Here is a 27,966-nt window from a genome sequence, read left to right on the forward strand (position 1 = left end):
CTTAAAAATTTTACAAGAATATCTCATAATCTATGGATTGAAGCCTGAGCTATCTGTTATACCGTATCTTGCCAGTATTTGGATTTAACCTTTTATCGTATGTCTAGGAGTTACAGAATTAGATAAATTTTTGCAAACTTTATAATACTTTTAAATCACACCACTCAAAGCTGTTTTTGTGTTGTAAAGTAATAAGGTACTTTGAAATTAATGTGCTTTATAATTGTGATTGGTTTTAATAGCTATAGCAATAATTCATTAATTTTCCTCATGTTCTATATTTTTTATACTTGTCCCATATTAATCTTTGATGTTCTGGAAGACTCTAATCCAATTTAGACTACCCAAATGGTAATGACTTTTATAGTACTCTTTTAATGGTTGCAAGAATAGATTTGATTTAATACTGGAATGTTGTTCAGAAACCAGAATTCTAATTTTGTTACTAATACTCACAACAGGTAAGCTTTGTAACCTTAAAACCTTTGTATAAGGCTTACTGTGGCCTGCTCTTCAAATTTACGTGTATTTTTTTTTTCTTATTAGTTTCAGGGTAGAATTTAGTGACTCATCAGTTGCATATAACACCCAGTGCTCATTACATCAAGTGCCTTCCTTAATGTCCATCACCCATTTCCTCCATCCCCCTACCCCTCTCCCCTCCAGCAACTCTCAGTTTAAGAGTCTCTTAGTTTGCCTCCTTGTCTGTTTTCATTTTATTTTATTTTTGTTCCCTTTCCCTGTGTTCATCCGTTTTGTTTCATTAATTACACATGTGAGTGAAATCATATGGCATTTGTCTCTGACTTATTTTAGCATAATACCCTCTAGTTCCATCCCCATTATTGCAAATGTCAAGATTTCATTCTTTTTGGTGGTTGAGTAATATTCCATTGTGTATATACACCACATCTTCTTTATTCATTCATTTGTTATTGGACATCTGGGCTCTTTCCATAGTTTGGCTCTTGTGGACATTGCTGCTATAAACATTGGGGTGCAGGTGCCCCTTCAAATCACTATGTATCCTTTGGGTATATACCTTGTAGTGCACTTGCTGGGTCATAGGGTAGTTCTGTTTTTTAACTTTTTGAGGAATCTCCATACTGCTTTCCAGAGTGTCTGCACGAGCTTGCATTCCCACCAACAGTGTAAGAGGGTTCCCCTTTCTCTGCATCCTCGCCAACATCTGTTGTTTCCTGAGTTGTTAATTTTATCCGTTCTGACTGGTGTGAGGTAGTATCTCATTTTGGTTTTGATTTGTATTTCCCTGATGATGAGTAATGTTGAGCATTTTTTCACGTGTCCGTTAGCCATTTTTATGTCTTCCTTGGAGAAATGTCTGTTCATGTCTTCTGCCCATTTCTTGCCTGGATTTTTTGTTTTTCTTGGGGTGTTGAATTGGTAAGTTCTTTATAGATTTTGGATACTAGCCCTTTATCTGATATGTCATTTGCAGATATCTTCTCCCATTCTATAGATTGCCTTTTAGTTTTCTTGACTGTTTCTTTTGCTGTTCCAAAGCTTTTTATCCTGATGAAGTCTCAATAGTTCATTTTTGCTTTTGTTTCCCTTGCTTTTGGAGACATGTCTAGCAGGAAGTTGCTGTGGACAAGGTCAAAGAGGTTGCTGCCTGTGTTCTCCTCTAGGACAAATTTACATGTATCTTAAAGTGTTTTATTTTATGCCTATATTACAGATGTAAAAACTGGAACCATGGTCAGGTAGAATAAAGCATTGGCATGTTTCAGAGACCTGCTATTCTTTATGGTGTTCTACATGGTGTAAATAGAATAAGATTCTAAATGACCATCAAGTACTCTAAAAGTGTTTTTGGAAAATAGTAAGTAGGCTAAGTTAAAACATGCAGAATTATTTTTGCCTTAGCCATCAGATGTCCCCCTACCCTCCCCAAGACAAGTCAAATTAGGGGAAAAAGTCATTTTAGTCACAGGTTACTTAGTGAAAACAAATATTGGGGAGTTTTTATTTGGTTAGTTTTGATACATACAGAAAAACAATTTACTAAATTTTTTTTTAATGTTGGGACTTGGTGATCATAGGGTTCCTTTTTTTTAATATTTCTTTTTTTTTTAAAGATTTTATTTATTTATTTGACAGAGAGAAAGAGAGGCAGGCAGAGGGAGAGGGAGAAGTAGGCTCTCCGCTGAGCAGAAAGCCTGATGTGGGGCTCGATTCCAGGATCCTGGGATCATGACCCAAGCCAAAGGCAGACACTTAACTACTGAGCCACCCTGGCGTCCCGATCCCAGGGTTCTTGTATTAAAAAGCAGCTTGAATTTCTGAGAAATTGAAAGAAATAACTTGGCTGGAAAAGGATGAATGATGGAATGGAGGGCTGTATTTTGGACTTAGAAATGTTAGAAATTTATCATATGATTTATGCAATGAGATTTTAGATGAAATGAGAAGTAATGATGTTAAGTACTCGGAAAATACATGCTTATCTGGTCTTGATCAAAAAAGTATTGCTTTTAATTTCCAAGTTAAGATTTATTATTATAAATAAAAATTTTAGTATTCAAGGATTTTATAATTAAATCAAAATGTACACTCTGTCTCCTAGCTAGTCTGTTGAGTACTACCATGATTTCAAGAGTCCTTTCCAACTTCTACTGGTACATGGAATTTAAAAACTACTGACACCATCTAGTGTGGATGACTCTGAAGATTTTTCCAGTTCATTTGAAGAATCATTATAATAACAAGCATGTATTTGTTTATTTTTTAAAAAGGTGTTATTTATTTATTTGGGAAAGAGAGAGAGCAGGAGAGCACGTGAGTGGAGGGGTAGGGGCAGAGGTAGAGAAGCAGACTCGCCGCTGAGCATGGAGCCCTCTGAGGGACTTGATCTCAGGTACCTGAGATCAAGACCTGAGCCAAAACCAAGAGTTAGACGCTTAACTGACTGACCCACCCAGGTGCCCCAATAACAAGCATTTTTGAGCATCTTGCTGGAATCTATAAAAAGAAATACAACAATATGATCTTTCACTCTGTTTGCTTAAAATTTAAGCCAGATGTGGATAGCTTCCCATAGTCAGCCAAATTAAAATGCTTAAAATCAGTATAATATATATTAAGTATTTAGAATTAAACATGATCAGAGATATCTGTATTGGCTTTAAATTATTAAACCGTACTAATACTCTTTTATTCCAAGTTATTATATCTCAATTCATATTTTATGCATCATTAATTCAGAAGGTAATTATCATGTTTATATTGGCTTTATAATGCTCATAGCTATTACATGCTAATACAATTCAGATATATGTTGGAGTTTTGGGTCTGTTTATAAAAGAGATGAAGAAATATTTGAAATTAATAAAACTATTGTAATATTGGACAACAAAAGATTTTACTGGGGTGTATGAGTGAATTGATGATATATTTTATAATTATATCTTGATTAATAATCTATAGTTTGATTAGATTGTCCTGTAAGACTAAGTTCAGTTTAAATTGAAGAGTTGGTTTCAGAAGTTACTGTTTAGTTATAGGATTGTAGATTTGTTCATACTGATTTGGGGCAGGATCACTGTGAAGGGATTCTGCATGATGAAAAAACCTGAATAAAGAACACTGACAAATTGCAGATAAATAGAAGAGAGACTTTTATGAGATCTGATAGTTTTCCTAATGGTTTTTACTTGTGATGATTCAAATTTTGGCTTCTGTTTCTTCTCTGAACCAAAGTTTTCACTGAAATTCAAAACTGACCAGGAAAAATGTTGGTGTAGTTTCTTGGTTTTAGAATATAAATCATATAATAATCTATTATTAAATCATGAAGTGATATGTTTGTTCTATCTTGGTTTGTATACAGCATGGTTCATGGAGTTGCAGATCTTTTCTACAGTATATTACTTGTGTATTGCCCCACATACATTCAGATATACCACTATTGTATGTTTAAATAAACATGTATATTATATATTTTATGTTTAAACCCACATACACGTGTATATAACACCTGAAATTTCTGTGCAGTATACTTGTGTCTGCACTTTGCTTTTTTCAATTTATTTTATTTTATCTTTTAAGTTTTTGTTTTAATCACGCAGTACTCATCATGACAAGTATCCTCCTTAATCCCCATCACCTATTTAACTCATTTCTCACCTACCTCCCCTCTGGTCACCATCATTTTGTTTTCTATAGTTATGAGTCTGTTTCTTGGTTTGTCTCTCTTTTGTCCTTTGCTCCTTTGGTTTCTTAAATTCTACATGTGAGTGAAATCATATGTTGTCTTTCTCTGACTGACTTATTTCGTTTAGCATTATACTGTCTAGCTCCACCTATGTCATTGCACATGGCAAGATTTCATTCTTTTTATGGCTCAGTAGTATTCCCTTGTATGTAAATGTACCACATTTTCTTTATTCATCAACTGGTGGACACAGGCTGCTTGCATGTCTTGGCTATTGTAAATAATGCGACTATAAGCAGGGGTATATGTATCTCTTTAAATTAATGTTTTTGTGTTCTTTGGGCAAATACTCAGTAGTGTGATTACTGGATCATAGGATAGTTCTATTTTTAACCTTTTAAGGAACCTCCATACTGTTTTCCACAGTGGCTGCATCAGTTTGCACTCCCACCAACAGTGCACAAGGGGTCCCTTGTCTCTACGTCCTCACTAATACCTGTTGTTTCTTGTGTTCTTGATTTCAGCCATTCTGACAGCTGTGAGGTGATATCTCAGTGTAGTTTGATTTGTTTTTCCCTGATGATAAGTGATGTTGAACATCTTTTCATGTGTCTATTGGCCATCTGGGTGTCTTCTTTGGAGAAATATCTGTTCATATCCTTTGCCCATTTTTAATTGGATTATTTGTTTTTTGAGTGTTGAGTTTTTTAAGTTCTTTATATATTTTGGATATTAACCCTTTATCAGATATGTCATTTGCAAATATCTTCTCCCATTCTGTAGGCTCCCTTTTAGTTTTGTTGATTGTTTCTTTCACTGTGCAGAATCTTTTTATTTTGTAGTCCCAATAGTTTATTTTTTGCTTTTGTTTCCCTTACCTCAGGATACATATCCAGAAAATTGTTGCTATGACCAATGTCAGAGAAATTGGTGTCAGTGCTCTCTTATAGGAGTTTTATGGTTTCAGATCTCACATTTAGGTCTTTAATTCTTTCCTGCTTTGTCAAAGATTAATTGACCATATAATTGTGGGTTTACTTCTGGATTTTCAGTTCTGTTCCATTAATCTATGTGTCTGTTTTTGTGCCAGTACCATACTGTTTTGATTTCTGCAGTTTTGTAAATATAACTTGAAGTCCGGAATTGTGATGCCTCCAGCTTTGCTTTTTTTTTTCAAGGTTGCTTTGGCTATTTAGGGTCTTTTGTGGTTCCACACAAATTTTAGGACTATTCTAGTTCTGTGAAAAATGTTCTGGTATTATACCAGATTTTATATATCTATATATATAGATATATATATCATATATATATATATCATATCTATATCTATATATAATATACATGGTCTATAATCATCTTTATGGTTTTAGAGTTTTATGTCTTGAATGTGAAGATAGAGGAGAAAACTTTGAAATATCACAAATTATTAATTGCTGACACAGTTTGAGATTACTATTAAATCTCTTTTGTCCATTACTTGCCAATTGAGAAATAAGACACATGAGTCAGATAGAAGGAAACCAGTTATTAACTTAATGTCTGATAAAATTGATTAACATTTGATCTGGAGAGAATAAAAAGAACAGTAGGAGAAATAAAAACACACAGTCTTGATGAAATCCAATTCTTCTACCTTCTCTGTACCTGACCTGGACTGAAGAAAAACATGCAACAGGATGAGCTGACTCACTTTGAATTTATGACCAAGGAATACAGATAGCTTCTTTATGTGGTAAAGTGATAGCATGTGTCTCTGTTTCACACATTAGGCTGTTGCCTAAAGCACTCATAACCTGCCCTGCCATCCTTGTTCTGAAATGATGACATTCTTATTTACTGAGAAAGCTGAATTGAGTCAGTGGCTGAAATGAGCTCTGTATTCTCAGTGTTGTACTTGGCCAGAGAATGGAAAGATCAGTGGTGGTAGGAAGTCTTAATGGTGGAAGCTAATTTGAATCAAAGGGTGCATGAAATTTGGATAAATGGAAAGAAGAAAGTACATATGTACATAAATACATGCTTAATAAATATTTTTGTATGATATGAATTGGACTTAATGGTAAAATTGGCAAGTTTAGAGAACAGTGACAGAATGTACGATAAACTGAAAAATAAGACAAATGCATTATTACACTATTTACTTCCAAGTTACCACCATCTTGTTCTTTCTGCTCTCTGGGCATAATTTTAGTTAGTTCTTTGTGTAATTCGAACCCCACATTGCATTGTTATTATTCCTACTCCAAATAGTCGTGAGTGTTTTAAAGGAGATTTAAAGATACATGCATGCGTATCTGTATATAAATACAACTTAACTGTATGTATAAGTAAAAATAGCATATTTTTTCAGTGGTCCTCTTTGTTTACATATTTAGTCTTTCTGGTGTTCTTCATTTCTTTTCTAGAATTGAATTTCTATCTGGTATATTTCCTTTTATTCTAAGCACTTCGGTTAATTTCTAGTAGCACAAGTTGTTTTTTTTTTTTTTTTAAGATTTTATTTATTTATGTGACAGAGAGACAGCCAGTGAGAGAGGGAACACAACAGGGGAGAGGGAGAGGAAGAAGCAGGCCCCCAGCCAAGGAGCCCGATGTGGGACTCGATCCCGGAACGCCAGGATCACGCCCTGAGCCGAAGGCAGACGCTTAGCGACTGCGCTACCCAGGCGCCCCTCTAGTAGCACAAGTTTTTAAGAGACAAATTGTTTTTGTTGTTTTGTTTTGTCTTCATTTTTAAAGCATATTTTCAGCAGGTATATAAACCTAGTTGTCTTTTCTTATTTTGGCACTTGAAAGATACCATTCTGTTATCTTTGTGTTGCCATTATTTCTGATGTCGAGTTATCCTCATCATAGTTCCCGTATATATTTTTTTTCCTGAGTGATTTCAAATTTTTTTTCTGTCTTTGGTTTCTTGCAGTTTGATCGTGATGTGTCTAGATTTTTTCTTTTTAATTATTCCTTGGAGTTTGCTTAGTTTTTTTTTTTAATGTGCTAGTTGATATTGTTTATGAGTTTTTTTTATTAAAGATTTTATTTATTTATTTGAGAGAGAGAGAGACAGCCAGCAGGAGAGGGAACACAAGCAGGGGGAGTGGGAGAGGAAGAAGCAGGCTCCCAGCAGAGGAGCCCAATGCAGGGCTTGATCCCAGGACTCTGGGATCACGCCCTGAGCCGAAGGCAGACGCTTAACTACTGAGCCACCCAGGCGCCCCTGTTTATGAGTTTTGAAAAGAAATTTTCAAAGAATTCTTCACCTCCAGTATTATATTTTAAATTCTAATATTTCTATTTGTCTCTTTTTAATAGTTTCTTTCTCTCTACTGCAGCTCCCCTTTAGTTCATGCATACAATCTACCTTTTTCACTATATTCTTTAACATGTTTATCAGAATTGTTTTAAAATCCTTGAGAATTCCAGTATTTATGCTACCTTTTGAACTTGGGCTATTGACTCTTTTCTTTTTTGATAATGAGTTATTTCTTTTTCTTTTACTGTGCTTCATATTTTTTTAAATGAATGTCAAATGTTGTGTATAAAAAGAATAATAGTGTGTGTGGTAGAAAAATGTTTATGCCCATAAAAGAACATGCCTCTTCTGTCATGTAGTTAGTATAGTTGAGTTGTGTCTGGTTTCTGCTTTCTTCCCCCCCCTTTCTTTCTATTTTATTTATTTATTTATTTTTTTAAAAGATTTTATTTATTTATTTGACAGAGATAGAGACAGCCAGCGAGAGAGGGAACACAAGCAGGGGAAGTGGGAGAGGAAGAAGCAGGCCCACAGCGGAGGAGCCTGACGTGGGGCTCGATCCCGTAACGCCGGGATCACGCCCTGAGCCGAAGGCAGACGCTTAACCGCTGTGCCACCCAGGCGCCCCCTCTTTCTCTTTATTTTTAAATTTTTATTATTGAAGAGTAGTTGACATACATTGTTATTTACAGGTGCATAACATAGTGGTTCAACAGTTGCATACATTACAGTGCTTACCATGTTAAGTGTAGTTACCATCTGTCACCTTATAACATTACTAAAATAATAATTGACTATATTCTCTATGCTCTGTGTTCTTTGTTTTTATTCTGTATTTGAGCTGGGTTGGTTCTTGCTTTACTTATATTGAGTTCACCGTAGGCTTCACAGCTTTTGAGAGCAGGATCAGAATCTTTTTTTCAGTATGGTTTGTGATTTTTCTCTCAGTTCTTCTTGCCTATGCACAGACCTAACATGCCTTGTTCACTTATCCTTACAGGGGATCTATCTTAGTTCCTCTTTTCTTCTAGTCACAGATAGCCCTGGTTGGTGCTCACTGAAAAGTTCAGAATGACTGTGGGATTTCCTTTAGTTCTCCTTCTCTGCTGTCAGAAGTCATCCGGCTCCATGTGCCTGCTTGTTAGTGGGTCTTCCTCATTTCTCCAATCCCGTGTCCTGCCATTCTCATGAGTATTTGGTGGAGGTTTGTTGAAAAGAGATGTCAGGTGGGTACACTCCTTTCGTGTCTAGTATTTTCAGGGATTCTAAATTGTCGTGCCAGTCCCCAAACTCATCTTTAAACATTTGTTAAAATTTCTCTTGTTTTCTTCTTAACAATTTGTTTCTTATTACTATGCCAAAAGTGAAATCCACTATTCATTCCTTCCTGCCTATGGCCTTTCACTTTTATGATTTTTGTTCATACAGGGGTTTTTTTTGCAAACCCTGCTGTCTGGTGAATGTTGAAAAGCTCTGATAGGTTGAAAAGCATTATATGGCTTGTTTTGTTATGATGGGATAGAGTTCTTCTGTGATTTTCTATATCCTACGGGAAGGCGTGATAATTGTTAATTAAGTAACATGAGCTACCATACTCACATACCGAAAAGTCTTATGGTTCAGTTATACTAACCTTGACAGTTACCTTGGATAAAGTTACCAGTGGTTGGCAGCTCATCCCTGCTCTGTCATTTCTTGCCTGTGATTACTCTATCTTGCCTTTATTCTCCACCCATGTTTTTGATTCTTTCTTTTTTGTTTACTTAACAGACCAAAATTCTTTTTTTTTTTTTTTTTAAGATTTTATTTATTTATGTGACAGAGAGACAGCCAGTGAGAGAGGGAACACAGCGGGGGAGTGGGAGAGGAAGAAGCAGGCTCCCAGTGGAGGAGCCCGATGTGGGACTCCATCCCGGAACGCCGGGATCACGCTGAGCCGAAGGCAGACGCTTAACCACTGCGCTACCCAGGCGCCCCAGGCCAAAATTCTTGAAATTAGTCTTAAAAATAAGAGTAGCAAGTAATTTTCTTTTTTTAAAGATTTTATTTATTTATTTGACAGAGAGAGAGAGACAGCCAACAAGGGAGGGAACACAAGCAGGGGGAGTGGGAGAGGAAGAAGCAGGCTCCTAGTGGAGCAGGGAGCCCGATATGGGGCTCAATCCCAGGACCCCAGGATCAGGCCCTGAGTCGAAGGCAGACGCTTAACGACTGAGCCACCCAGGCACCCCAGCAAGTAATTTCTTAAGACTGTACAATTCTAAAATGCCCTTAATTGACTATAGCTACATGATAGAAACGTAGTGAGTTTTAGCCACTGAAGCTTAGATGAAGGTGAATATGTCTTTTTTTTTTGTCTCATTCATTGGTTTAACATTAAATGCAGGCTACTTGTCCCCTTTTATACCTTGATATTTTACAAGACCATCTCATTGGCTGACAGTGTTTCTATAGCTGACAAGAAACATGTATATTTAATTGTAATCCTGTGCACCTTTGGTCTCTCACTCTTTTTTCTTTCTCATTCTTTGGCTTAGGATGTAACTGAAATGACAGTGGTGCCTTGGTTTAACGAATTTGTGAAGCCTGAGTGGAATGTGCATAAATGAGCCATTTTGGCAGTGAGCAGAGAAATAAAGCACACTTTTCTCATTAGTTGTCTTCCAGGCTAAAATTAAACAGAATAACTTATTGCCAAATTTTAGTGATTTATGGTGGATCTGTTCTGAGTAAACTCAGGATCAGACTAGGTGTCTGTGCACTTACTTGTCAGAACTTGTGTGTTATTTTTATTTTATTTTATTTTTATTTTTTTTTAAAGATTTTATTTATTTATTTGACAGAGACAGCCAGTGAGAGAGGGAACACAAGCAGGGGGCGTGGGAGAGGAAGAAGCAGGCTCCTAGCAGAGGAGCCTGATGTGGGGCTCGATCCCAGAACGCTGGGATCACGCCCTGAGCCGAAGGTGGACGCTTAACAACTGCGCCACCCAGGCGCCCTCTGTGTGTTATTTTTAAAGGCGAGGTCTCGTGAATTGAGTATAATATGAAAATATCCCTTTAAATTTAAAATAACTTTATCTCTATAATTTCATCTAAACTGATGTTAAATTAATAGATTATTCTCTTCTATCACCTATTTAACATTCACAGAGGTCCAGCCTGGCTGTGTATCATTCAGTCATCTCTGATATAATGTAATCATACCACTTTTATGAACATATGTTAAAGTATTTTTTTAACTTCTTCTTTATAATAAAATAAGGCTTTTAAGGTTAGTTTTCACATGAAAATATTTATTTGGTACATTTGTTTTCTTTTTCCTTTCTATAAAATCTCAATTAAAAAGGAATGCTACTGTGATAATTGTCTTTCTCTGCTTGACTTATTTCAGTTAGCAAGGAGGACAACGTATTGCATGGTGCACTGGGTGTTATACGCAACTAATGAATCATCAAACTGTACATCAAAAACCAGGGATGTACTGTATGGTGACTAACATAATATAATAAAAAAATTATTATAAAAAAAAAGGAATGCTACTAATTCACTGAGAAAGTTTTTTAAAAAATTTACTCAACACATTTAATTTTTGACACATCTGAAAAGACTTTTAAAATAACTTGCCCAGTATGGAGAATGCCTGTAATTTTCTCATTTACTTTTGTCCTTTGAAGTTCGCATACTATTAAATTTATAAACTGCTTTGTTTATATAGGATTTGTGGGTGTATTTTTCATCATAATTTGAAAGTTCATGTTTATTTTGAGAACATGTATGTAGTGAGTTTTGTCTGCACGGCTTGAAAAAGATTTCTTTGTCTTTGCATCTCTTGATAGACTCTCTATGATGCACATCACATTGTAATGTTAATAAATGCTAATAAATAATAAAAAATGATTTCTTTCCCCCAAAAAATTAAAATTAAAAAAAAGTTTGTATGGGCCTTGTACCTGAGATGCATAATAAACAGAACACAGTGCATACAAAAGAATATATGTAACATATATGTAAATTTTGAAGTAAAATCATATACTCAGTTCCATTTATTTTTTCTAAGAAGTTAATTGTCAATTTATTTGTGCTGTTAATCCCCAGGTGATCATTCTTGCTGTTTGGGGTGTTTTTCTTAAATCTACTTTTCTCCTCAGTGTTTGTAGCTTCTTTCTAACTTCTTTAATAAAATATGTTTATGTTACTTTTTTTAAGTTTTTATTTAATTTCCACTTAGTTAACATGCAGTGTAATACTAGTTTCAGGTATACAATTTAGTGTTTCAGCAATTCCATACAACACTGGGTGTTCATCACAGGTGTACCCCTTAATCCTCATCACCTATTTCACCCATCCCTTCACCCACCTCCCCTCTGGTAACCATCAATTTGTTCTCTGCAGTTAAGAGTCTGTTTCTTGGTTTGCCTCTCTCTCTCTCTTTTTTGCCTTATGCTCATTTGTTTCTTAAATTCTACGTGTGAGTTTAATCATATGGTGTTTGTCTTTCTCTGATTTACTTCACTTAGCATAATACTCTCTAGCAAATGGCAAGATTTCATTCCTTTTTATGGCTGAGTAATATTCCGGTAATATTCCTTTTATGGCTGAGTGATAGTCCACAACCACATCTTCTTTATCCATTCATCAGTCCGTGTACATTTAGGCTGTTTCCGTAATTTGGCTATTGTTGATAATGCTGCTATAAATTTTGGGGTGCCTGTATCCCTTCAAATTAGTATTTTTATATCCTTTGGGTAAATACCTAGTGGTGAAATTGCTGGGTCATAGGATAGTTTGTTCTATATTTAACTTTTTGAGGATCCTTCATACTGTTTTCCAGAGTGGCTGCACCAGTTTGCATTCCCACCAACAGTGCAAGAAGGTTCCCCTTTCTCCGCATCCATGCCAACACCTTATTTCTTGTGTTGTTTATTTTAGTTACTTTCACAGGTGTTAGGTGGTATCTTATTGTGGTTCTGAAATGCATTTATTTTTAATTATATATTTTGGTTTTATTGGGCTTCTTGGGTTTGAGGCTTACTGTCTTTCAACAATTTTGTAGAATTCTCAGCTATTATATTTTTAACAATATTGCCTCTTCCCCATTTTTTGGTATCTCCCTCTGGAATCTAATTAGATATATGTTTGGTCTTCTTACTCAGTGCTCATATCCCTTAACCTCATTTTAATAATTGTCTTTCATATGCCATTCTAAATGAACTCATGTGCTTCCTCCATTTCACTTTTTTCTCTTCAACTATAGCTTAATCTGCTCTTTAACTTGCCCAATGAGTTTTTTACACCAACAATTAACTATGTCATTTTTATAATTTCCATTTTTCCTTAAAATATGTCCTTTCCTGATACTTTCTCATTGTTTGATATTCTGCATGATACCATACTTGTGTTTTCTAAACAATTTATACATAGGCGTTTATTTTCTATATTCGAATATCTCTAGTACATGAAAGTATAAATTTGTTGTTTGTTGCTTTTTCTGACTTTGTCACAGTGGCTTGCTTTCTGTAGTGCTTGCTGATTTTTGTTAAGAGAACCATTCACAGATCATAATTTGTGGTAACTACATGACAGTGAATTGGAGACTTTTCAAACAGAAAGTTTTATTGTGCTTTTTGCTAGTGGCTAGAGAGACACTCCTTGGCAAGAAAATCTAAGTCTCATCTACCTCTCTTTTCTCCTGACCCCGGTTTGAGATTCCTAATTATATTTTCCCCCATGGCAACTTTCCTTTTTTGTTAATGTGCCCTTTTCAAGAGGTAACACGTCTCAGATCTTTTCAATGATTATTTTGATGTTTACTTCCATATTTTTAAATAATATGACCTTTCTTGCTCTTGGTCACTTTAGAGCAAAATTTATTGATGTCTTACAGTGAAAAATTATATTTGGCCAACTTTTACTCTCCTGCTTACATCATGCATTCCTCTTACATATACCTACTCTTAAAATTGTTATATCATGTTTGATTTATCAATGCATCTATTTTTCAGAATTTATGTGTTTCTGTTTATAAGTATTATTCATGGTACAGTCATGTTGTATGCTATGCTAAGTTATCATTTCCTTTATAGCATGTGTTTTTCCTGTGTTTAATAATTGTGTTTTATTGTTCTTCCAGGGGCGCCTGGGTGGCTCAGTTGGTTAAGGGTTCGACTCTTGATTTCGGCTGAGGTCATGGTCTCAGGGTCGTGAGATTGAGCTCTGCATCCAGCTTTGTGCTGAGTGCGGAGCCTGCCTGGGGTTCTCACTCTCCCTCTACCTCTGCCCTTTCCCCTGCTCGCTCTGTCTCTCAAAAATAAATAATAAATGTATCTTAAATATTTTTATTACATTTTTCATGTACCTGTCACTAATTTACTGTTGTCATTTTGAGGATTCCTGTCACTTTTCTCCTGTGTTGGATCTTTTGTCTCCTAGACCCCACGTTCTTTCTTGTCACAATTGCCTTTGTGGAACACATTTCTTTTTGTTAAATATGTATTTGTGGCAGGAAACATTTCATAGTAATTTAAATCTAACTGTAATGTCCTTTCTTCATATGGAATTTAGAAAAGTCTTTTAACTTTTAAGACTGAATTATATATTCTTGAATTTAAAATTTTAAAACTCTCCATTTAAATGTATGCAAAAGAGGTTAATAATTTTTATGCATTCTATTACAGGAAAATATGTATATAAATTCTGTTTTCTAATTGACCTCAGTTATGGCTCCCCTTTTCCAGTCATCCTGTATTTAGCTACTCCTGTTCATTCCTTCCTGATATGTATTTGAGTGAACCATTGCTCAGGAGCACACACATTGTTACATGGAAGTGGGGGGGATTGATTGCTCTTGTCTCGGAGTGCTGCCCAAGAATCCACACTGAAGATTCGGAAGCACTGAAAAGTGGAATAGGAATACACATGACAGTTTCTGATTGTTTGAAAAATATATGCAAAAGTTTTTAAAAGGGGGATTTTTCTTTTGCTTACTCCCCTCTATCTTTCTATCTCAATCTCTGTGTGGTTCACTTTCATAGGTGTTGGTACTAATAGTCATTGTATTGTTTAGATAATCTGCAATATTATAGAACGAATGGGCTTTTGCATCTAACCCAAGTACTCATCTACCCTTTTTTTTAAGATTCTCTATTCCTACCATATGGCTGTTACTTTTCTAGATAACTGGAGATATAGTTGAGAGCAACATTGACAAATACCTCTTACTTGATACTCCATATATCCCCGTAGAGCTAATAATATTTTATCAAAAAATACATGTAGAAAAGCAAAAATGTATTTATGGAATGCACATCACCTGAATGTAAATTACAAATGGGATATTATGCTTTAGTTAAGTCTGATGTGAGTTGCTTTTTATTGGAGAGGAACTGAAATGCTTTCCTAGAATGGAATTGCAACTTGTTACAATTCAGCTTTGTGTTTTATGTCAGAATTTTAGCCTACGTTTCATCTAGGCAGATCTCTCTCTTGCTTCTGAACGTTTAAAGCTGTAATTTGCAGTGATTTTTTGAATGGTTATTATAATCCTTCCTTTCACATTTTGAATTAAGTTTGTAATATAAACAAAAAAGGGAGATAATATTCTATTCTCATGACCAATGTAGAAATTGCTTTTTGCCTAAAAAATAAAATTTCTTATTATTAAAGATATATTCACTTAAAATTTTTTTAATTTAAATTCAATTTAGTTAACATATACTGTATTATTAGTTTCAAGGGTAGAATTCAGTGATTCATCAACTGCATCGATGAGCACACCCTGTACTCATTACTTCCAGTGCCCTCCTTAATGTCCATCACCCAGTTACCCACATCGTCTATCCGCCCCCCCACCCCTCTCCCCTCCAGCAGCCCTCAGTTTGTTTCCTATGATTAAGAGTCTCTTATGGTTTGCTTCCCTCTCTGTTTTTATCTTATTTTATTTTTCCTTCTCTTCCCCTATGTTCATCTCTTTTTGTTTCTTAAATTCCACGTATGAGTGAAATCATATGGTAGACATAATCACTTTTAATGAGATAATTCATTTTCCATAAAATTCATTATTTTTAAAGTGCATAATTTAATGGTTTTTAGTGTATTTGCAAAGCTGTGCAGCAATCACCATTTTCTAATTCTGGAATGTTTTAATAACTCCGCAAAGAACCACTCTCTATTAGCAATTACTTTCCATTCTTCACCCCCCCCCACCCTGAGCACTGGCATCCGCTAATCTCACCTTTTTTCTGTGTGGTTTTTGCCACTTCTAGGCATTTCATGTAAGTGGAATCATCCAGTATGTGGTAATCTGTGACTGGCTTCTTTCACTTAACATGTCTTCAAGGTGGTGTAGCATGAATCAGTACTTTATTCCTTGTGTTGGACAAATAATTTTCCATTATATGGCTATACCACATTTTGTTTATCCATTCAACCATTCATGGACATTTGTGTCATTCCCACCTTTTGGCTATTATGAATCCTGCTTTGAAAAGTTGGGTACAAGATTTTGAGTAGACATGTGATTCTAGTTCTCTTGGTATATGCTTAGGAATAAAATTGTTGGGTCATATATATTTTGCTTCTTGAGGAAATGCCAAACTGTTTTGGAAAGTATTTGCATCATTTTATGCTCCCACCAGCAGTATATGAGGGCTTGAATTCCTCCATGTTTTTGTCAGCCCTTGTTAATTTGTCTTTTTCGTTATAGCTGTCCTACTTGGTGTGAAGTGATATAAAGCTTACTATTTTGTATGAGGAATTAACACAATTTAAAATCTTGATTTTTCAGGTGCTGTACTTCTTTGTAGTGTACAAGGAGTAGCAGTTAATATTGACCCTGTCTTATACACCTGGCTCATTTATCAGCCGCAGAAACGAACCAGTAGACATATGCAGCAGGTGAGAAATTTTTATAATTTATTCTCTTAGTGAATAAAACTTTTTCTCAGTCATTTGTTAGAGTTATATATTGTCTGAATTGATTTTTTTTTAATGAATGTACCACAATTCCTTTGTCCTCGACTCTACCCCTTTCAAGCAATTCTATTCCTTCATTTCTAAACAGGAAATTACAGCTCAAATAGAGTTTCATTTACTGTTGAGGTGGATTTCTATGCAATTGCTGGTAAAGCAGAGACACTGGAGAGACTAGTTTAGATGGTCCTATTTTATTGGCTTGTTTTCCCTCATAGTGCCTAGATGTTTGTTCTGAGTGTCTGATGCATAAGAATTGCATAGTAAATGTTAGCTTTTGTTTTTATTATCTCTGTATTTCCTCTTCATCTTTAGGTTTACTCAACAAGTATTCATTGAGTGCCAAACACCTGGATGGGGATGGTTGATATAAGAGTTGGGATGTATGCTTATTTTTTAAAAGGGGGTAAATTACAAAGTACAAAGTAGCAACTTGTAGTTTCTGGAATTCTTAAATGTAATTCTCTAGGTCATGATGCTTAAATGGAATTCTTACAGACGGGTTTTATTATTCCCATTTTAAAAATGAAGAAACTGATGTTCATGGACATTTACCTACCTATTGTCACCTGTAGTAAATGGCAGAACTAAATGTTTTTCAGGCCAAATTTATGCTATCTTGCATTGCATTTTCCTGTTGACTTAATTGTAATTTTATAATATTCTAATTGGAATAGCTTTGTATCTTTTTTTTTTTTTTAATATGGAACATTTCTTGAATTTGCTTGTCACCCTTGCCCAGGGGCCATGCTAATCTTCTCTGTATTGTTCCAGTTTCAGTATATGTGCTGTCAAAGTGAGACTTGCATCTTTTTTCTGAAGTAACTTAAAGCTAGTTGATAGAAAAATACACAATTTTATGATTAAATAAGATAATAAAAATTTGAATATTTCAACCCATGTCTCAAGGAGCATCCTTTGAAGGATTTTCTTCACCTTGTCTTAATTTCATTTGAAACTACAGCTTCCATTCCCCAGTTTCATTCTTCTTTTTATCAAACAGAGAACATGAGGCACTGTGCTAGATACTGGGGCTACAGAGATAAAAGTTAATTTTAATTTTAATTTAATTTTATTTTTTAAAGATTTTATTTATTTATTTGACACAGAGACAGCAAGTGAGAGAGAGACAAGCAGGAGGAGTGGGAGAGGAAGAAGCAGGTTCCCAGCAGAGGGGCCGGAGGTGGGGCTCGATCCCAGAACGTCAGGATCACGCCCTGAGCCGAAGGCAGACGCTTAACGACTGAGCCACCCAGGCGCCCCATAAAAGTTAATTTTTAATATATCCCTTCCTCTAGAGGTATTTACTGTATTTAAGAATATGAAGGAATATAGTAATGCCATTTTTAGAAATGATATGTTAGATTCATACAGGATTATGTGGAAAAAGATAAAGAATAGTTCTCACAGGCAGGTGAGGTTGTTAAAAGGAGAAATTAAGGCAGTTGAGCTGAGCATCACAGGACTAAACCAGACAGGGAAGTTTGCTCTAGACTCAACTGTGTGAGCAGAGAAACAAAAAAAAAGCACTAACTTGGTAACAAAGGGACCTTCAGTGTTTCCAGACCAGAGCCAGTTGTTCTTACAGAGACTGGTAGGAATTGGAAGCCAGTTCATAAAAGACTTTTTTTGTAATACAGAATGTTTGTGACTTCATTGTGAAGGGTAAAGAAGAACTATAGGAACCTGATATAAAGAGATTTGAATTTTAGGAAGTTTACTCTAATGGCATGTTGAATAAAACTCAAGATGAAGAGAAAATACAGAGATAATAAAAATGAAAGCAAACATTTACTATGCAGTTTTTATGCATCACATACTCAGAATGAACATCTAGGCACTATGAGGGAAAAGAGGCCAGTAAAAAATAGGACTACCTAAACTAGTCTCTCCAGTGTCTGCTTTACCAGCAATTGTGTAGAAGTCCACCTTAATAGTCAATGACATTGTCAGGGAGCATTTGAGAAATATTTTAGGTGTAAGTTCTTTTAATTGAGTTATAATTGACATTTTAGTTTTCAGGCGTAGAACATGATTTGATATTTGTGTATATTGTGAAATTATCACCACAATAAGTAGTTAACATCCATCACTATAGACAGTTGCAATTTATTTCCGTGTGATGAGAACTTTTAAGATCTACTCTCTTAGCAACTTTTAAATATACAATATGGTACTATTAACTGTAGTCCTATTGCTGTACATCATATCTCATAATTTATTTGTTTTTTAAGTGGAAGGTTGTACCTTTTGACCCCATTCACCTCCCCTGCCCCCGTGAGTTTGTTTGTTTGTTTAAATATACTACATATAAGTGAAATCATATGGCATTTTTCTTTCTGTGACTTATTTCACTTAGCCTAATTGCCTAATTATGTCCATCCATGTTGTCACAAATAAGAAGACTTCCTTCTTTTTCATGGCTGAATAATATCCCGTTGTACTGTAAATTTTCATTGGTTATTTTATAAATGATGCAATTATGTCCAGTACACTACAGAGATCCCTGAAGGTCAAATAATGTTCCAGCATCTTTTTTTTTGTTGTTGTTCTAGCATCTTAAGTAGATTGATTCATTTGATTGATACCAAGCACCTTTAAAGATTTTGATATTAATTTTATTTTTATTATATTGTTTTATAACTATTTAAAATTAAATGTAAGTACATATTTAAAATATATTTTTCTAAGTCCAAAAATAATAGTTTTATTTAAACTAATAAATACACATAATCCTACTCATCCCGAGTTACAAATATTGGGATAAATACCTTCATAGCTAAATCTTTGAGTTTTTTTGAAGTATTCACTTAGAATATATTTTTGAAAGTGTAATTAATAGTTAAAGGCATGTATTGGGGGCCCCGGGTGGCTCAGTCGGTTAAGTGTCTGCCTTTGCCTCAGGTCATGATCTTGGGTTCCTGGGATTGAGCCCTGGGTCGGGCTCCCTACTCAGCAGGGAGTCTGCTTCTCCCTCTGCCTCTACCTCTTCCCCCTCACTCGTGCTTTCTTTCTCTCTCTCTCTCTCAAATAGATACAATCTTTAAAAAATGAAAGGCATGTATTTTAGCATACTTTGAGACTTACCTTCCAGATTTGGTTAGAGTTTACATTTTCACCAGCACTTCACAGTATTACTATTTTACTATGGTTCATCATATCTCAAAAATATACTTTTAGAAATATCCTTAACCTACCCTTTTATTCTTACTTTTTTTCTTAACATAGGTAATTAAGAGAATAGTATAATTGATCCCTATGACCGTATCACCCAGCTTTAATAATTACCAATTCATGACTACTCATCTGCACTTTTAAAACTCTGTTGGGTGAAAAAAATGCCAATATTCAGTAGTGGTGAAAATTTAGAAAATGAATTAACTCATACTACTGTTATGAGTGAAAATTGTTGAATTGGCAGTATCCAGTAAAATTGAAAATGAGCATAGCCTCTAACCCCCAAATCCCACTTTTTGATGAAGATATGCTCTTAACAGATATACTCATAGGACCCTAAAGAGTCATGGATAAGCCTCTTATTGCAGTATTTATTGCAGTCATGTAAAATTGGAGACAACTTGAATGACTGTAAGAAAGTGGATAAATAAAGCATGACATACTCACATGATATGATAATTTATTAGTAGAAATTATATGATAGGTCTTAATATGGATGTCTCAAATTGTACCTAATGCAAAAACCAATTTTCTAAGGATATATGCAACATAAGAGCATTTATGTATATTTTCCCAAAACTACCTATAGAAATAAATAAATGGTGAAATAAATGGCATGTATGAGTGTGTGTAAGTAAAGATAGTTGTAAAACATGAATTTTAAGAGTTATATCAGTATCGTAATAGTGGTTGATTCTGGGAGGAATGGGCAGGTGGTTAGCCGTTAGACGGATTTTAGCCTTATCTGTAATATTTCATTGGTCTCTTAAAAAAAAAAAGAAATATGATAAAAATGTAAATAACCAGTAACTATTGGATATAATGAGAATGTGGATGTTGTTTTTTTCTTTATAATTTTCTATATTTTTACATTTATTAAATTTAATAAAGAGGGAGAATTTTATAGGAAGAACAACAAGAGCTTTTGGGTATTTTGAGATCATGGGATATTGATGCATCAAGGATAGGAGAAATCTGGGGCTAGCACACAACTGGTATTTGAGGGACTATCTAGTACCAGAAGGTAAAAGCATATTAGTAGAAAAATGGAAGGTTGCTAAAAATAAATATTGTTTATTTTGATATTTTTGACTGGGATAGCCGTATTTCCAGAAATGTGGAGGAAATCAAATCATCTCACTCTATATCCAGTATCTCTTCATGCCTGACATGTAGTATCTATATTAATAATCATTCAGCAAATATTTATGGAGAGTCTTTTGGACACCGTTGTAGGTATTTGGCATATGGTTCTGTATAAGACGTATCGGAGCCTGCTGTCTTGTTAGGAAGGGTTTTGTTAGGGCTTTTAATGTATCCTTGCCTTTGTGAAAATGCACCCAGTTTCAGCCACCAAAAGGAAGGATTTTTTTGTTTGTTTTTGGGTATTACCAATATTATGGCTTTTATGACTCTCATCTTTTAGCTATTTTGCTTGAATTAAATATCACACTCTGCAGAACATAATTTTTCTCTAATACATTAATTTGAATTTGAGCATGGCTGTAATTTTTTGGAGTACTTGGTCATATTCCAGGTTTATAAATGATGGCCAAGAAATTCAAGGGATTATGGAATCACTAAATACTAGAACATAAAAGGGCTTTTAAATAGACATCTCCACTCCCATACTTCATAGTTGAGGAATTTTAAATGCATCAGAACTTAACAACATGTTGAATATTTCTCATCTAGGTTTTAAAATACTGTTTCTTATTCAGATTTGTATAAATATTATCAGTTTTACTTCTTAATATGAAAGCAGGTACTGTACATTGTGTGATGTTTCCCACAAATATATTTAATCTTTCCATTTTCTCATCAGATTTCTTGTCCTTTTACTCAGCTTAAGTAGCAACTTGAAAATAGTTTGCCTTTTTCCCTCTATCTCATAACTTGATTGATTATATTACATAGATAATGTACCTATACTCTGATTGGAATATTTTTATAATCTAATTAATAAAAAATACATAATAAAAGTTGGGTGAGGCTTAAAGTTGGATCTTTAAAAATGTGGTGGTTGTGCTGGTGAGAGTAACCTGAGACCACATTGCCCCTCGACCAGCCCCTGCGGAGTTACATCTGATGCAGCTGTATTACAGTTATCAGCTGTTGTTGCCCACGCTGCAATTTCCTTCTCAATTTGTGGCTAAAACCCAACATTTGGTGATTGTTTTCCACCCAGTTCAACACTGATCTTTGATCCTGCAGCAAACTTAAAAAATACCTGTTTTTTCTTTTTTGCCAAAAATCTGACAAGATTGTATTGGGCGTCATCAGCAGTAACATCAGACTTTATTTCAGTGAATAAAGATGAAACAGCTGCTTTATTGTCCAATTCAGCACTCATGCATTCAATATAGGATCGTAATGTGTTCCAGCTTTCTCTAACTATGGATACTTTTCTATGCTTTTTAAATATGCTGTGTATATCATTTTGTCAGACAAAATGTAGAGATTTTCAGCAGTTCTTTATTAATTGAACTATAACATGTAATTAATCACTTTATAGAAGTATGTCCCTAAAGTATCATTTGATAAGGAAACTTGTTTTCTGGTAATTATAGTTTTCAAAGCTAATTGTAGTTTTGATTTGCCCTTACCATATTATCTTTATGCTTCTGACTGAAATTTATTTTAAATTCCATTTATTTCCATGCTGTCTTAATTTTCACACAGAATTGTAATTTCGCACTGAAACTACTAAGTGTCCCTGTGTGAATTTGTGTATAAGAGGGACAGACGAAGAGAGGGGGAAGAACTGAGAGAGCTACAGATTGACTGATTTAAGTCAGTAAAGCTTCAACACCACTTATGAAGGATTTTCCTCGATGTCGCCATGTTTAACCTTCACTGCTTAAGAAATAGTAAATAATTGAATGTTTCATTTGCCTCTCTCCAGCAGCCTGTCGTAGCTGTTCCTCTGGTTATGCCAATTAGCAGAAGGAAAGAGGATGAGTTGTCTGTTGGAAGTGCACCCCTGGCAAAGCAGCAATCATATCAGGCCTCTGAATATGCCAGCAGCCCTATAAAAACAAAAACAATAACAGGTATGTGTCAAAAATTCTAAAGGGTCTGTGATTTTTACCCTAACTCTAAGCTAATAAGTTATGAAGTTATCTGGGCCACAATTTCATGAGTGCTGGCCAAAGACATGAGACTCCTGGAATGAAGACAAAGGACTTTAATATCTTACAGCATTAGCAGTAACCCAGGGTATTAGTATTTTCTTGTGTCCCTGCCCTAAGCCTCATTCCCACAGGGTGGTACCAGGAAGGTCAGATATTACCTGTACACAATGGATTATGTTAGAGGAGAGGAACCCTCACTTAGGGAACCTGAACTTGTTATAATTGGTAGAAAACATGCCTGCCATTTTCTCTGGAGGGAGGCACTATTTGTAACTTGCAACCTGAAGCCTTTGCTCAAAAGAATAATATCTCTGTCTTTTCAGGCTGTATGTTGTACAAATATCCTTGAAAACACAACTGGGCACAAAGGCACTCACTGCCTCTACTTTTAAGATTTGCAAAAACACTAGAGAACCATAGAGAACCGTCTCCCAATAGTATGTTCTTTCTTAAAGTAAATTCTTGCAAAACACAGTATATCTCAATTTTCTCACTCTCCCTTCTCTCACTTTCTCAGCTAGATCATCTCTGCAAATATAAAACATAAATATTCTTCCATGAGACAATTTTTAAATCCCCATTCGTGTAATAATAAAAAAAGTACTTTTTGATTGCATTTAAGTGGTATTTTCCTCATTAACTTGAAATGTTTGTGATGATAGGTCACCTATCTTCAGGAGATTTTATGTTTTTCCTTAGTTGCTAAGCTTTATTTCATATGACTCCTGTATTCCGAACTGTATTGGAAAAGGTTTTATATTTTCGATAAATTAAAAATCACTATTGAATGTCTATAAATAGGCAAAACTCTGTTGTGATATTGAGTGTAGATACATTAATAAGACATGGTCCACACCCTTAAGGAATTTAAAATATCATAAATCAAACTAATATTTATAGTTTAGAGGAAGAGTACTATTTTCTGACCATATTTAACAACAACAATAAAATGGTAACATGCATTTTTGTGGAGTTTTATGCCTGTTATTTTACTTCTCCTAAAGTATCGATGTTGTGTTTATTTTGTGAAACTATTAGACTTCCACCTGTCAGCATCCACAAACTTTTTACTCTGTTGAGATTTGCTTTATCAAATGACAGAAATGCCAATGCTTAGTTTTTGTAACAGAGGAAGCTGATCTGTAACTTAAGCATTGAATTTTTAATACAGAATTAGGTATTATTTCCTTCAGATACTATGCTAAGTTTTATACTTTAGATCTCCTGAACTGTTAATTTATATAAAGGTTTATAGATATCACCTTTTTTTGTAGGAGGGTGGAGGGACAAAGGGAGAGGGAAAGAGACAGTCTTAAGCAGGCTTCATGCCCAGCACGAAGGAGCCCCGACTCAGGGCTAGTTCTCATGACCCCGAGGTTATGACCTGAGCTGAAATCAAGAGTCTGATGCCTAACAGACTGAGCCACCCAGGCGTCCTATATAATTATCACCTCTTGATAATATAAATAAAATGTCTACTAAAGAATCATTTGATAAAAGTAAATTTAATCTTGTATTCATATTAACCACATATTCTGACCTCCTGCTTACTGTTTAGTTGTGTTCTTTAAATCACATTTGGTAACTGATTTAAAATAATTGTTATGGATGAATATAGGTGAGAGAAAATGCTTAGATTTAAAGGAAATTACATGACACAGAGCTCTATAGAAATTATGGTCATAGACATTTATTCTTTATGGTTTGTGCATCTTCCTTCTTGAATGCTCATTATTTTTACTTCTCTGGAAGCCTTGGTGGTAGTGCTCTCTTGAGAATGCTCTGTGCTAACCATTTTCTTTAGTTAGGATTAAGTTTCAAAAACTTCAGTTCTATTTTTAGTTAGAGCACTGTTCCTCTTTCAGTTTTAATTTAAAAATGTTTTATGAGTCCTTCGTATCTACTTCTAAGTGAAGTTACCACTGTTGAACGCATTATTTACATTGCATCATAAACCGTATGAATTTGGTAATGCATTCATAGCCTTTTACACATCTTGTTTGTTTTTTCAGTATTACTATCTTAACCTTTAAATTGTATAGTTCAGTTAGTGTTAAATATATTCACATTATTATGAAATGCACATTTAAATTTTTTACCTGAATTTTACAGTGGAGAACTGTCAGTGTTAATTTCTGCCTGAATTCTTATTAAAATGGGTTTTTATATTTTCAACCTAAATTCCAGTCTTGGTCCTAAGTTCGTTCCCAACAATTATGTAGTATTTTTGGCACGTGAAGGCCAAAGCTTGGTGATACTGCACTGGCCTTGATTTTGCTTGGTGATTATTCAACAAGAAGCAGACATCTTCCTCTTCTGATCACAATTAACCAATGTTAAATAGCTGGCTCCAGGGAGAACAGATGTGTGGTGGTTGGAAATGTGTTGACAGCAGAACAACACTGTTTCAGTGCTATAGGCACATAGGGCAGGCCAAGCCAGAATAAAAGCGTGTCTCACATGAAGATAATATATTATCACAGAATTCTAAATAATCTTCTAGAGAATGTATTTTTGAAAACAGGGAAATCCCTAAAAGCTATAACATCTGTTTACCCTATGTTTTGGAAATGTTATGAAAATTAATTTGGTCCTCTTGATGAAAATATCTGTAATGGAGATGAAAACTTTAGAAAGCAGGATGCTCCATAAATGATAGCTCTTTAAGAAACATTGGCTATTTATATTTTATGTGTTTATATATTACTTCTGAAGCCCAAAGCACTGTAAGTATATGGTTAAAATCATAGAAGGCCTTTTAATTTGACTTCTCGACTCCTACCAAGATAATGATAAATTAAGTTGTGATATTTAATGATGTAAATTTTAGTAGGTAATGCCACAATTTTAAAGTATGGAACTTTAGCTTCTGACCATGATGGTATAACAGGGACTAGATTTGTATTCCTGCTATAAAGAAGAAACTTGTCCAAATATATGGAAGAAAAAAAGCTTCTAGACATTGGACAATAGGCAGTACGGGACTGTGATTCATCATAGAAAGGAAACAAAGCAGTTGAACCCTAGGATTGCCCTGTTTTCTGGTTTCTGGCTAAAGGCACATTCCAGACCACAGAACAGGGTGTGATATATTAAGCTGAGCTCAGCTGTCTTGCTGAATTGGAGTTTAGGGAGGTAGAGTGACTGAAGTAGTAGGATGAGTGCAAATCATGGGATAAAATTCTAGAGAGAGAAAGCTGTGTAGCAAAAGAGCTCCAGAAATCAGGAATTCTGTTCTCATTGAGTATTTGCTAAATAGTAGGACATGCCTGCATAGGATGAGACTCTGCACGGTTGGGCAAATAATGACCTAGGAACCATGATCTGAATGATTCCTGGAGCTCACACAGGGCTGGAAGGCATTCAGATTCCTATTGTCATAGTATACAATTCCGTTGATTATTCAGGACATTCAGTAGAGACCTCCGAAAAGTCATGCCTCTGTAGTGGATCTAAACTATCAAAAATGTAAAGGCTACCTTAGACTCACCTTTAGCAAGTTTTAAAAAGCCTCTGAAGCAACAAAAACAGTGAGTAAGTTAAGTGCTGGCAAAATGAAGTCCAACACTATTAAGAGGAATGTACGAAGATCCAGATATGTAACAACTTAAAATTACAATGTCAAGCATTCAATCGAAAACCAATAGAGATGCAAAGAAGTAGGAATCTATGACCAGAAGAAAAATAAGCCAATAGAAATAAACGAAGAAATGGCATAGATGATAGAATTAGCAGGTTGTTAAATACTTGTACATTCAAACAGGTATTATAACTGTTCAGGTATTTAAGGAAAGATATGTACATTTTGGAGGATAATGGAAGGTATAATACAGAACCAAGCCCGACTCTAGAGTTGGAAAAATATATGGGAAGGGAGTAATTGACTGGGTAGAGTTAGCACTCGAGTAGACTTTGTAGAAGAAGAAATCAACCTTGAAGACCTAGCAATAGAAACTTGCCAAAATGACACACAAAGAGAATAAATGGAAAAAAGTGTATGGAACGTTAGTAGACTGGGGGATGATAATTAATTTGGGTAGTCAGAGTAGGTCTCACTGAAAGTTTGAACAGATACTTCTGTTCCCTGAACGGGTACAGGAGGGAGCCATGCAGCTATCTTTAGAAAAATCATATGGGATTATATATGTATATTGGAATAAATTATCTAGCCTAACCCCTTCACTTGTAATTCTGGAGATTGATTCATAAAGAGGTCAAGCAAATTATCCAAGGTTAAAAAGTAGTGAAAAAAATATATAGTGAGGCTTGTTTTTTAAGTTCTAGATAAAGTATTTCACCCATCCCCGCACCCACCTCCCCTCTGGTAACCATCAGTTTGTTCTCTGTAGTTAAGAGTTTGTTTCTTGGGGGTTTTTTTGTTTGTTTTTGTTTGTTTTGCTTTTTGCTCATTTGCTTTGTTTCTTAAATTTCACATATGAGTGAAATCATATGGTACTTGTCTTTCTCTGACTTATTTTGCTTAGCATAATACTCTCTACCTCCATCCATGTTGTTGCAAATGGCAAATCTCATTCTTTTTTATGGCTGAGTAGTATTCCATTGTGTGTGTGTGTGTGTGTGTGTGTGTCTGTGTGTGTGTGTGTTTGTGTGTGTGTTTGTGTGTGTATCCTCTTCATGTATGTATATCATCCTCTTTAGTCAATGGAATAGGTGATGGGGTTAAGGATGGCACTTGTGATGGGCACCAGGTATATGGAAGTGCTGAATCACTATAAATAAAAACTTAAAAAAATCTCTCAATATGAATATTTACATTACTTCTTGATTTATCAAGGAAGAATAATAGGTTAAACTATTTCATCCTTTTTAAAAATATCTTTCTCAATTTGATTATTGTTTAACTCTGTTCTTCAGGTTCTACTTGGTAAATTTTTTTCTCGTGCTGTATGAGGTGCTTTGCTATTTGGCAAATTACGGAGAATAACCCTTGAAAAGTAAATAGCACCCTGATCACCTTAGTTAACACATTTTCTCAATGTTTTAATGCACCTGTAGGAGATTCACACACACACACACACAAATAAAGTTCCAGATTACGATAGTCATCCTGTAATTATTAGTTGCCTTCTTTCATTTCTTAATTGCATAACCAGCCATAAAAGTCAGGTCTATGCAAATTCTGTCATCTGCTATTTTCCCTCTAATACCCAATATACAACCAGCCAATTTCAGGGCATTCTTTTGTATCAAGGGATGGTTCTAAATTTTCAGTCCAGTCCCATGAGACTAAAATAGTGAAGA

The 27,966-nt window shown here is 34.9% G+C and overlaps 1 protein-coding gene and 1 non-coding gene across 2 annotated transcripts in view; one reads left to right on the forward strand and one right to left on the reverse strand.

Annotated features, from left to right (window-relative positions):
- VPS13B (vacuolar protein sorting 13 homolog B) overlaps window positions 1-27,966 on the forward strand; it is a 759,954-nt gene that overhangs the window by 314,568 nt on the left and 417,420 nt on the right. Inside the window, exons 20-21 of the mRNA XM_040625596.1 lie at window positions 16,209-16,318; window positions 22,476-22,623. Coding sequence (XP_040481530.1) covers window positions 16,209-16,318; window positions 22,476-22,623 — 258 coding nt within the window. The remainder of the gene's footprint in view (window positions 1-16,208; window positions 16,319-22,475; window positions 22,624-27,966) is intronic.
- LOC121101785 lies at window positions 17,091-17,196 on the reverse strand. The gene has a single exon (XR_005833819.1). It is a non-coding gene; the product is annotated as a U6 spliceosomal RNA (small nuclear RNA).

The sequence above is a fragment of the Ursus maritimus genome, unplaced genomic scaffold (genome assembly GCF_017311325.1).
Source record: "Ursus maritimus isolate PB19 unplaced genomic scaffold, ASM1731132v1 scaffold_9, whole genome shotgun sequence".
NCBI classification, from domain to species: domain Eukaryota; kingdom Metazoa; phylum Chordata; class Mammalia; order Carnivora; family Ursidae; genus Ursus; species Ursus maritimus.